At 34.6% G+C, this 13258-nt stretch overlaps 1 protein-coding gene across 2 annotated transcripts in view; it reads right to left on the bottom strand.

The window, feature by feature from the left end:
* LOC135721226 (uncharacterized) overlaps nt 1–3241 on the bottom strand; it is a 165508-nt gene extending 162267 nt beyond the window's left edge. The window contains exons 1-3 of one of the 2 annotated variants that reach the window (XM_065243417.2): nt 3203–3221; nt 2935–2984; nt 1022–1351 (exon numbers count right to left, since the gene is read on the bottom strand). In XM_065243417.2, coding sequence (XP_065099489.1) covers nt 1022–1351; nt 2935–2980 — 376 coding nt within the window. In that variant the 5' untranslated portion in view covers nt 2981–2984; nt 3203–3221. Of the gene's footprint in view, nt 1–1021; nt 1352–2934 lie in introns of both variants that reach the window. The other variant, XM_065243418.1, reaches the window with a different exon arrangement.
* Between the last annotated feature and the right edge of the window lie 10017 nt (nt 3242–13258).

Genomic DNA, 13258 nt, shown 5'->3' with positions numbered 1-13258 from the left:
CTGACTTTTAAGTAGGATAATACTGTTCTATTTTAACATACAGTACAAAGAAAACATAGTTAGTGTTTACTTCAAACACTACTAAAGACTCAAAGCACATATTTCGAAACATACACACCTAAAGTATTTGAAACCGTAACATTCAAAAAATGGCCATTGGTATGCTCCAAATCACCATGATTCAAATGATCATGAAAAGCCATATATTTGTTTATTGTACTGGATTACAAAATAAGAACAAAGTTCACCAGCAGGTTAGTTACAACTAACACCTCAGCACTAACTATATAAAACGTTAACGTTAGCATAATTCTTGCTGTTGTTTTAAATAGGCTACACACTAATGATTGCTGGCTGCCATAATACAATAAATTTGCCTGTCTTATCAAAAATTGTGTCAAATTTATTTTTGTTCATATCTTTAATATTGATTGAATAAGGTCACATCAAAGATTGAAATCATAGTGAAATGAATGGCTAAAATCAGACTTTAATGCTCATTATCTCAGAATTTGATTTTGAGACTTTAGGAGATTATTCCAGACTGGGTCACAAATAAAAAATGTTTTTGTCATAATTGTGCTGCTTTTTCTCACATATTAAGATATTTGTATAATTAAACTATAGTTTGATGAGGGATGAATAGTGTAGATACCTGTCTATTATAGACAAATATATAAACAATACCCACTTCAATTATATAGACAAAATAGTATTTAAATATTTGCCTGCAAATAATTTTTAGGAAGTGTTACAACTAACCCCCTGCCTGTTACAACTTACCCCACCTATGGGGTAAGTTGTAACGTTTTCACTTCTGTCATGTTTGGTGTAATTGTCCAAGAATGGTAAGTAAAAGAAACAAACTTCAAATGTTCATTTGTAGCAGAGATGTGTGTGTTGCTTGTGTAAAAATATAATTAATCAAAATAAAATATTTTTTGAATGATTGAGCCAAAAACAAAAAGCGTTAGGTTGTGCCCCGCTCTCCCTTACTTATTAAAATATCTGTGATACTCACCATTAACATTGAAACTCTTTTGTATTATCTTACTTCCGACAGTGATCTGTACTTCATAAAGTCCAGTGTGATTAGTTGTGATGTTTGTGATGGTGAGATCTCCAGTCTGATTATTCACATGCAGTCTGCCTCTGGATCTCCCATCAAGAACATCATCAGTTATTGAGACTGTATTGGCTTCTCTATTGATTTTAGCTATACCAGTTTTTTGAGTCCCAAATGTCCATACTATGATTAGATCATCTGTCTGTATTTCATTTATATCAGTGTGTAGAGTAACAGAATCTCCCTCCATCACTGACACTGACTTCACTTCATCACCAAACACACCTGCAAACACAAACAGAGACAATTACTCAGACATGCAACCAAAAAAATCACCCCACTAAACAGCTACTTCAACTAGGGGTACAATACTTAGCAATGCATTATTTATTTAAACAATTATTGGACACCTATTTAGCAGTTGAAAACAAACATTTTATAATTTCAAAAATTAATAAATGATCGATAGATTTAGATTTTAAATTTAGCCAGAAATGCAAAAATGTATTCGCATTTCTATGATGTCATCATGTATACTTCTTACAAAGTATTTTCCAGTATTTTAGTATTAAATACGAAGGCATTTTCATCAAACCTATAAAATACAAATTATAATATGTGTGTTAGAATACTGCCCATCCCTGTATGTATATGTGTATTGTAGAGTTGGGGTACTCGAACTTGGACTCGAGTCCAATTTTGAATGAACTCGGACTTGTCACGCACTCGGGTGAATTTGTACTCGGACTTGACACGGACTTGGATATTTTGGACTCGGAAAATATCCCGAGTACAGTCGAGTCCACGTCATGTGCAACATTAAAAACAGCATGAACTTGAGATGAGAAATTAATTAATGTCTCAATGTCTCATACACACTGCAAACTTTCGAGAGTGACAACCGCATTTAAATGCGGGAGTGAATCCCCCTAAATGTTCGTTTTATGTCTGTACGGAACAAGACTCAATCCCGAAAATGTGATGATTGACACAGAAATAACCATAGCAACGTTCTAACGTCTCGCTTGCTTATCACTCACAACTTTGACCAAAATAATCTTAGAGCATTGTGTTTTGCAATGAACCTCCGTCCGGGCGTTGTGTATTGTACGCTTCTTTTGTGAGGCTGCTTCACAGCGCGCGGTCTTGCAGTGTTGCCAGGTCCTCGGCTTTTTTGTACGTAAATACCTTAAATTACTGAAGTGTGTGTGTGTACAGAACAGGATTAAGCATTAAAAGGTGAAGTGACAACCGAATTAATATGCAGTGTGTACGGGACCAATGTCTCCCCTCCTGTTATTTTACTGCAACACACTGGCAGGCAGCAGCCAGTCGCATCATACTTGCAGACAAACACATCACACACATCAATGCGTGGCTAGCACGATGTCCTCAAAGTCAGCAATAATTTGTTTTGCTTACGAAAATCATAGAGAATTTATTTGCAAGACATCTGGTAAAAAGAAGATACTTCTATATCCCTTTCTTTTCTTTTAAATCAGTTTTGATAGGAAACTAGTTGACATAGAATAAAAATGTTCAATGGCAATGACATGATGCAAAAGAGGTATTTTTATTACATTTTTATATTGCCATTTAAATGGGTTGAATGGTTAAAGTATTAATAGAAAGTAACCATTTACAATACAAATTTTGTATCTTTTTTCAATTTAATTACTTTATGGACTCGGGTGGACTCGGACTTGATGTTTAAGGACTTGGTCTTGACTCGTACTCGACAAAGGTGGACTTGGACCCAACTCTAGTGTATTGTAGCATATGTGTGCGTAACATTAGCATTAGTGCTACATTTCCGGTGTATGGAGTGAAAGCGAAAGTGTTGCAGAAATGTTGATACGTTAACTCACCGTTGATGAATAAAGAGATGAAAAAGAGCAAAGAGGTCGTCTTCATATTGCTGTGCCGTTAGGTGTGGAGATAATAAAAATTAGATCAGTAAACTTAAGGGTTTAATTCTCTGACTGTTTGTCTAACGTTATTCAGACCCATAAACCCACTGACCGACAGATACATTTCTCTGATTATTTCTACGACATTGAAAGAATTTCATCGGAGGAATATTATTTTAAAAACGTTACGTGATATAAACCATCTAGAATGGCGGACTTGTCTAACCGTTATGTCTGGTTCCGAGTGCGTAACGGTAGATGCACGGCGGCGACACCTGCTAACAAAAACAGTCAACAAAGACTCTTCAAAATAAAAGACCCTTGACTGTGAGAATTAGGGAAGGGAGATTGTTGGGGATCATAATATATAATGGCTGCGTCCAAATAACCACACTTGCCGTTTTTGCATTTGACCACTTGAATATGTGAAGATCCCAAGCGTGCATGTAAAAATTATTCACCTGATGGGACACACTTAGAAAGTGTTAAAATGTCAATCCAGGACCAGGTAATGTCAGCATTTGCACCAGAACGTATTTGCACCAGAACGCATTTTTATTTAGGCTACTTAAAATATAAATTTTTAAGGTTTGCTTTAAATAAAATGAACACATAAACAAATGAATAAATAAATTAACATTTAAAGAAACTTTTAGAAGCTGAATTCTTTGCACCTGTAAAAAACGCTTAATTTTGTTCATGTAGCTTTATTAAAGTTTATTGTTTATATAATAGTCCCTAAATAAACTACTACACCATTAATGTTGTTTTAATGTTATAAAAGTAGTTACAGATGTTTTACAAAATACATAACAATGTTTGCAATTTTCCATCTAAAGGACCACAATGGAAACAAGCCTATGGGCTTTTTTGTGTTTTTATCCTTTTGAACTTGCTTGCTGTTCAATAAAATATTCATTCAATCAATCAATCAAAAATGTGGAACACTTTCTGTTTTACTATCAAAATTTGTAAAATCCATTTATTAACTTATAATTAAAAGTTTCCACGACATCTCGCAGCCAATATTGCTCACTATGGCAAGCCGTTTTGACGTTTATTCGTAGAGTTGTTGATATTAACAATTCAATTTTCACTAGTTAAAATTTAAATTCTTGATATCAGAAATTAAATTTCTGCTAGTAACAATTGCTATTTTTGATATCAATAATTGAATTTTCACTAGTAAAAACTGTAATTTTTGATATCAACAATTTTATTTTCACTAGTTAAATGTCACCAGTGATGGAGTACTGATTCTTTGGACTCGAGTCCAGAGGTGTAAAGAGTAGCTGAAAGCCATACTTGAGTAAAAGTACAAATTCCTTACTGTAAAAATTACTCCACTACAAGTTAAAAGTCACCAATTTAAATACGACTTGAGTAAAAGTATTAAAGTAACCCAATTTAAAAGTACTCAAGTATTTTTACTTGTACTGAATGTTGGCTCAAAGATGCACTAGTATTCAACACAAAGAGACATTGTAGGTCTGGGCAGTGAAAACTAAGAAAGTTTATTTATGAGGTTTTATTTCCTAATATAGAAAAGAAATCAAACACCTCAAAATTTTGACCTGGCAGAACAAACACAGATTAAACATAGTCATAGTCTTCTTTTGACTAAAATTTTATTTAGTTTTAGTCATATTTTTGTCATCTGAATTGATTTAGTTTTTTTGTCTAATTTTATTCATCTAAATTCCATAAGATTTTAGTCTAGAAATCTAAATTACATTTAATTTAAACCCATTTAATTTTAGTCTAGTGTCATTGTGTACTTGAATGTGCCATGCTGAAAAATATATAGCCTAACTTTGTGATATAAATATATGGTAACAATTTACAGTGGGGTTCATTGGTTAATATTAGTTAGCTACATTGGTTAACATGAACTGATAATGAGCTGCACTTATACAGCATTTATTCATCTTTGTTAATATTAATTTCAACAATTACTAATACTTTATTAAAATCTTGTTAACATTAGTTAATGCACTCTGAACTAACATGAACAAACAATTAAAGCTTACATTTTTATTAACTAACATTAACAAAGATGAATAAATGATGTAACAAATGTATTGCTCATGGTTTGTTCAAGTTGGTTAATACATTAACTACTGTTAACTAATGAACCTTGTTGTAAAGTGTTACCAAATATTCTTATATAGGCCTATCCTAAAAAAGATATAATTTTTATATTTAGAAAATTCCAGTAAACTAAAATTACACTAACAGAAATATGATAATGCATATTAAAAACGTGAAGTTGTTCATTTGAAAGATTAATTGAAAACACATGTAGTACGTAACACGACTCTCTCACAAGTGCACTACATTTCTTCCGTCATGCATCCCTCTTTACAGTAAATACATTACAGCATACTTGATTAAATGCGAGGACAGTACAATTGTACACTTATTATCAATCTTATAATGTACTTAAGTTACTCGGGCAATCAGAACAGGGCCTCGCTGGTTTATTTTGGCTTATATAGTAAGTTATATCAAGTTATGTACAAGCTCAGGTTAGCTGATAAGGTAGCATCAGAGTATATAAACATTTGTGCTTGCCTTTGAGTTGCGGGATGACCCTCCTGCAATCGCGCATCACTTTTGTTTTGATTGTAGCATCACATGTTTAAAAAATGGTCCCTTGACTGAAGCAAATGTGATATGCATCCATATGTTTGCTCTTTATCTCTTCTCTCAGACCAGACGCGAACTTTTCTCTACAGTTTATGACATACGCAGCACGCAGATGTCCCGCTACGGTGGCTCAATGCAAGCCATTCAGCGTTTGACATCAAAGTACCGCGAGACCAGACTTCTCCATATGCATTTGATTCGCTCTCGCAGTACTTTGATTTCATACGGTTGCTCTGCGCAGAGCCAAATGAAGTCCCTCAGTTGTGTGTGTGCGTGTAACCTCGCGACCACAGATTCTATCCATCATCACCATCTGACACTTTCGTCTCGTTTTTATTTGACGAATAAACAATGTAGCGAGTAACGTTAAGTGTTATTTCAAATGTAGTGGAGTAAAGAGTACAAATACCCAATCAAAAATGTAATTGAGTAGAGAGTAAAAGTTGCCTATATTTTTGATACTCAGTACAAGTACAAAGTAGCCCAAAAAATACTTAAGTACAGTAACGAAGTACATTTACTCGAGTACTTTACACCTCTGCTCGAGTCCGACTCGAGAATCCATTCTCTGGACTTGTGACTCGACTAGGAGTCGTGGATTGATGACTCGTACTTGGAGTCGGACTCGATATATACAATCGGACTTGAGCATTCATCACTTTGTTTTTGACTATTATATTATAAAAAATTATATAAGGTGTTACACTTTTCCTGTTTCGTGGCCAAGACCGGTGTTGTGTCGAAGTCTGTTCCCCCTATGTTCCCCCTATTTTTCCCTTCAGTGTAGTGTTTTTTATAGCGTTTTTATCACGTTATAAGTTTTATTATTTATATATTTAAAGTTTTAATGGCTACTGAGATGTATATGTGTGCATTTCTGTAATGTATCTATATTGTTCTTAATGGTAAGTCAATTATTTTTACAGTATGAATCATATTATATGTATAATATATATTTATTATGTATGCAAACATTAAATTTTAAAAACAACCAGTAAAGGGAAAAAAAAGAAAAAGACAGGCTATATTTTAAAAGAAATACCCTAATAGAAAACTGTCAAATGTATGAAATATTTAATAAATTGTATTATAAAATACATGATATTATTGCCTTTTAGTATAACCAATTCAAATCTTTAATCTTTCTAAATGTAACGTGATGAAAACGCTATAAAACCACTACACTAAAGGGAAACATAGGGGGACATGAGTCCGACACAACACCGGTACCGATCTCCCTTCACAGACACTGCTACCTCTCGCTCTCTTTGCTTGACAACACACTCACTGACGTCACTCACTTTTACGCTCGTGCAATGCATGATGCATGATTCGCGGGCTAAATGCTCACATTTGTAAATTGCAGAAAGACGTGCCCCGGATCGTGAAGTTCGCCTACGCGAATTTTGCTTCTAATGCTGGAAAGATCAGCGCTAAATGTTGTGTGTAATCGCACAATTGAGGAAAAAACTGGGACAACCTCAAACTTTAACATGTCATGGATGCACCCAGAAAAGTAAGTAAAATGCTTTCCATTGCCTAACGTTAGCTTTTTTCAAAAAATATTATTGACTAATGCATATATATCAAACAGAAGAAGCTAATGTATGTCTGGTTCAGATTACAGCATTTTTTTGTCTGTTGATAACTTAAAAAGAGAAACTAAACCCTAATCCAGGTTTTTTTAGTTAGTGATCTGTAAGAATGATGGTTTATTAGTGCTGTTCATTGATTTTGATGTATGTTTTTTGACATTTGGATATAAAGTGTTCTTCAGGTTGAACGGTAGCTACTGCGGTTGAATTTTCATATTGGATGTTGGGTCCAAAAAAAGTTCTCGTGACGTAAGCAGGTTACGTTTTAAGTATCTTTAAAATACAGTGTCCTGTAAAATGCAGGTTTCTTTTTTTTCGCTGAGTGTATTTCTGTAATGCAGTGTTAAAGGATTAGTTCACACAAAAATGGAAATTTCCTAATCATGTACTACTCCCACTGCCATCCAGGATCTTTTTTTTCTTCAGTGGAAAATAAATTGTTTTTTAAAGAAAATCATTTCAGGATGTTTTCTTAATGGACTTCAATGCCAACTCAGTTGTTTATTCTTGTTTCCTCAAAAAACAAAATGCAGCATGATTAAACATGCAATTTGTAAATTTTCTACGCTAGTTCTCAATCACAAGTTCACAACAATGGAAGTAAACACATGCTTTTGATGGCGTCGTAAAGTTGCAAAGTGTGTTGCAAAGTGTATATGTCAAATCAATAAATAAACTTCCTTTGCAATCGTGACAGTGTTCTCATTTTTGTTTAATGTAGAACCTCTTTAATACATTTTATCAGTTTTTTGAAGGTCCCAGAGTGGAGACATGTAGCCACTCTCAGACTCGAATACGGGACTCGAGACTCGACTTGGACGCGAACACTGGGGACTTGAGACTCGACTCGGACTCGAACTCTGGTAATGGTGACTCGACTTGGACTCGACTCTTCTTTGACTCAACAGTTGGTGACTCGACTACAACACTGAATGTCACCATAGGCCACCATTCAAATTCAATTTTTTATATCAAGAATTATATCTCTGATATCTGAAATTAGAATTTCTGATATCAGAAATACAATTCATACAAGTAAAAAATATTTTTAATATCAATAATTATATTGTTACTAGTAAAAATGTGAATTCTTGGTATAAAGAATTCAATTGTTACTAGTTAAAAAGTTAATTCTTGATATCAATAATTCAATTGTCACTAGTGACAATAGTAAAAAACCATTTTAGATATCTGAAATTATATTGATATTAGAAATACAATTTCAGATAACAGAAATTAACATTGTCACTAGTGACAATTAAATAAATTTCCCGGTTGTAACACCGTTACCGTTACTGACAATACAATTTTGTGCGTTATATAACTGATCTCACTAAAGCGATTTTACTCAAGTAGGCAGCCAGACAGTAGGGCCTGCAAAGTTTTTCTCTGGTGTGTGTGTTGTGGGTGGGACACATAACTGATGATGATTGGTGCGTGTGTGTTAGAGGGGGTCCCCGGTGAAAAATAAAAAAACTTTATTGTATTTCAAGTATATTTAACTTTGCAATAGTAGTCTACATTACAAATATACTTACTATAATGGAATTCTGTTTGAAATACCCAGGTGAAAAAAAAGTAGTATTTAATGTATTAAAAATATACTTAAAATTTAAGTAATATGTTTTTAATACATTTGTATTCCCAACATGCTTATTTAAAGTGTATTAAAAATATGTTAAATAGCTTTTAAATGTATTTCTAAAAAGTGCACTAGAGGTAAGCTGGTAATAAATATATGTTTAATTATGCTTTAAAAAAGTATGCTAAACTCAAGCATACATTTAACGTATTTCTAAAAAGAGCACTAGAGGTACACTAGGAAAGAATATATGTTTAATTACACTTTTTTTTTAAGTATGTTAAACACAAGCATACTTTTTTTTTTACAGATTTTAGTGTATTTAGAAAAAAACATATTTTTTTTAAACATGTACATTAATTTTAATAGGCTAACATTGCCATTTCAACATCATAACATTGAACGTCCATTATATATTGATTTTACAAAGTTAATCCACATAAATTTGTTAGTGTTTATATTCAAACAACACACGTGACGGACGTGACTAAACCTCATTGGTTCTTGGGATTCAGTACGTCACATTGGCTTCCTGATTCTGTCGTTCGATACACAACGTGCATGATCGTTAGTAAATGTGGATTAAAAGTTGAAACTAAAACTGTTAAATTATATATAGTGATCATCAGAGGATTTGGTTGAAACAACGCGATTCACATGGATTACTTCGGCGATGTTTTTTTATTGTTGTTGCGATTAACTTTTTGAAATGTGAGCAGTTTTTAAGTATCAAGTGGATCTGACATCGAGGGGGAAATTTACGTTTCTTGGATTAAAGTACATCGGTTTTTGTTTGAAGATGAATGAGAGAACATGAGGGTAAGTTAAGTGATGACAGATTTTTGCTTTTTTATTTTTAGTGAACTATTAAATAAGTAGAACATTTAGTATTACAGTATGTCTTAATTTTAACCCAGCTTCTTCAAGCGTGTATGTTGTGTGTCTTTTGGAACATAAAGTTACATTTTTTTGTGAGTAAAGTTAGGCATTTCATTTCTCTTGTTGTATTTCAGAAATCATAACAGCCTGTCTTTTTTTAGAACAGCGGCATTCAAATGAACCAATCAGAGCAGAGAATTTCTAATAAGTCGAAGTAGAGATGAACAGATTAAGATACATTTCTTGGTGGTAAGTTTTTAGTTCTACAGTATTTGTATAACATTTAGATAACTTTTACGTTTTTCTAATGCTAATGTTTAAAGAGTAACTAAACCCTAAACCAACTTTTTTAGTTAAAGAGCACCTATTATGAGATACACGTTTTAAAACATCCTTTTGTGTGTAAGTTTGTATTAGTACATGCTAACGATATTCAAAAAGTACATACCTCAAAGAAAACGATGACGCGAGTTATCGTCTCTAACGTTCAAGGACTACAAAAAACACTCGGATTGTAGGCAACAGTTTACTTCCTGGGATTAGTGACGTAGATAAGACCAACATTATCATACAGGGAACTACACTAACCTTTTCCACTGGTGGCACTTGCGCTACCAACTTTTTCAGTTACTGGCGCAAAATATGATTTGGTCGCACATATTTTTTTCAAGTTATGTTAAGGCGCTCTGGATAATAATGAACAATAATGAAACTGTATTGCATACAGATATGCTTTTTATTTTACTTGCCATCTTTTAAACCACATGCCGCCTTGTTTTCTTAAACGTTGCAGTGTTTCCCACAAATCTGAAATGTACTTGGTGGTGGTAGCCGGTGAAAAGGGCAATTATTACCCCCTGACAAATAATGGTCTATACATGTGAAGTAGAACTAATAATGTGTGAGACAACACAATACTTTGATTCATTGAAAATTAATATTAATTTCACATTATATTTCATCAATCTAACCACCCCAAACTTTCTTTGCCATTAACAAAGCTGACACTGTTTGTCAAAGCACCACGAAAAGACTTACTGTTTTTGCACTGATATATGAAGCAATTAGACCCCTTTTATCAAACTCAATATAATACAATACTATGTATAGTATATTAATAGACAGTGCAGGTCTATAGATTATAAATGTGACTGATGTTATGACTGATGTTATAATGGTAATAATTTCTATTAGATAGGCACTTTTACTGCTTCTGCTCTATCTTTCTATTTCTCTCTTGCCGATTTAAAAAGCTTAATCCACTCATTATTTCAGATTTAAAAGTCTACTTGCTGTCCCGTTGACAGACTTTACATTGCTTTGCTCGTTCAGTGCAATTGGCTTGACATTAGCATTGCTTTTTGCTACAATCTCTGTCCAAACTTAATATGGATATGGTTTTAGAAAATATATGGTTTATTAATAATAAGATCATTAAAAAAATGTGAGAACGCAAATGCAGCGCGTGGTCGTAACAAGAACCATCGCCATAGAAACCGGAGGCACGCTGAATCTGCACTCGAGCTTTAGCGCGGTAGCGCTCATGCCCGTTTTCCGATCGACTCGGGTTATAAACACAACATTAATCATACTTGGGACCCAAAGTAATTAAACTAGGACCTAACCGGACCCGACAGACCATTTAAAATATAAACCCGGAACCATACGGGTCCCGCGCAGTGTTCGAATTATGTCAAAGCTTATGGGGGGTCCCCTAGCTAAGCCCCACCCCCCGGCCAAGCTCCACCCCCCTCATTATAGGGTCGCTGTGATTTCACAAGGTAAGATGTGATCGTCCTTGATCAACAATCATCTGATCCTGGTTTTAATCAAAGAAACCCCAAATTACCCTTAACTCAAACTCAAAAAAAGTTTACCCCTCAAATTATTGTGAAACACTGGCAAGGGCAGAACTTTTAAACAGAATAGGGGTGAAATAGGGTGGACTCATTCTTAAATTACATAATTTTACTATATAGTAGTGGTTAAATGGATGATTACATTGCGTTTTTTGAGTCATAGATATAATAATTTTCGGATCAGCAAAACTGGAAATTATGAGCATATAAAAATAGAAAAAAAGAACAAAGTTACAAATAAAGCAAGATCTAACAGTAGTATTTAGGTATAGAATCAAATGAATAATAACACTGTCTTCTTCACTGTATAAATTACATATAATTAATCTTTTTAAAGATACATAATTTTAAAGATAGTTATCATGCCACCAGGTTGAAGGTTGCTGTCCCCAGCACTCACAGCAGCCCCATTCGCGTAATTTGCGGGTGGTATACGTCCCCATCGCTTTATGACCAAGTTGATTGTGCCCAACTTCCGACCACGAAGTAATTCTTGCGTTCATAATCATAATTAGGGTCCATATTCATTTAAAACGCATGGACAACGCATGACGCGCCGCCGCCTTCTGCTTTTCAAAGCGGTCGCTGTGAACACGAGTTTTGTTTTAGACGCGTCTATATTTGAGTGCACTTGCCGCACGTTTCCCAGATAGCAATTTCCTTTGGACCGGATCCGCATGAAAGCCTTTAGATCCGTCTGTAGCGGACATACGGTATCTGACTGTGGGCCAGATCTGCACCTTATAAGATTTCAGCTCTGCTAGCAAAGCTGTTTTTTCATCGATTTACAGATTTGTTCCAGGTCCGGTTTCCGCAACTCAACCGGAAGTCAGGAGATGCGTTTAAAATACAAAACACTAATTTGGCCCAAACCTGTGATACGGATATGGGCAGAAGGAGCAGGTGGTAATTGAACAGAGAAGTCAACTAGCTGGCTGCTGTAGAATAAAAGTATTTTGTAATGGCACAAATTTAGAAACATGAGGGTGCACTATGTGCCCATGGCCACTTCATTTCTACACTAAATTTAAGCTAATTGGCTCAGTAAATGTGCCAGTTAGACTTTTCAGTGCTGTTTTTCTACAGTCAGCAGATTTGGGCCAGATCCACTTACCACATCAGAACCAAAGCTTCCAGAAAGACAGTTACCTGATGTGGCCCACATCTGTAATATTGACCCAAACCACCTCCAAACTTGTGTGTTCCACTCTGGTTTACTGAACAGAGCCGAACGCGCGAAGTGAGTGAGGTCCGTCCGTTTGAGAGACGTTATGCTGATCTGGCCCTCATCCGTACCACGGATTATAGCCAGAAACCGTTGGAATAGATCAAATGAAACTTTTGTGGGGGTGCCCATGCCATATTTCGTTATTAAATCCTGATTTGTTAAATCTTACAATGGAACACTTGCACGTAGCCTACACAAAAATTATTAATTCACTAACAAAGTAATAGGCTTGTCTCAAAATGGAAGATTTACCACATAACAAAATAATACATTAGCAACTGTCCACTATCCAAGTGCAATGGTCCAAGCTGTATTGCCATCCTGGGAAGAAAAAAAGTTGCGAACATCGTGGGAAAAAACGGCACTGGCGCACATAATGGATGGCAACATGGGTACGTATATTGATTTTTTAATACTATATTTCGTTGGCAATGGTGTGATTATGGTGAATATAGTGTTATGGGACTGCAAGTTTCTGCTTTACGTTTTA

The sequence above is a fragment of the Paramisgurnus dabryanus genome, chromosome 24 (genome assembly GCF_030506205.2).
Source record: "Paramisgurnus dabryanus chromosome 24, PD_genome_1.1, whole genome shotgun sequence".
Classification (NCBI taxonomy): domain Eukaryota; kingdom Metazoa; phylum Chordata; class Actinopteri; order Cypriniformes; family Cobitidae; genus Paramisgurnus; species Paramisgurnus dabryanus.
The sequence above is the reverse complement of the archived record's forward strand: the minus strand, read 5'-3'. Positions and strand labels throughout refer to the sequence as shown.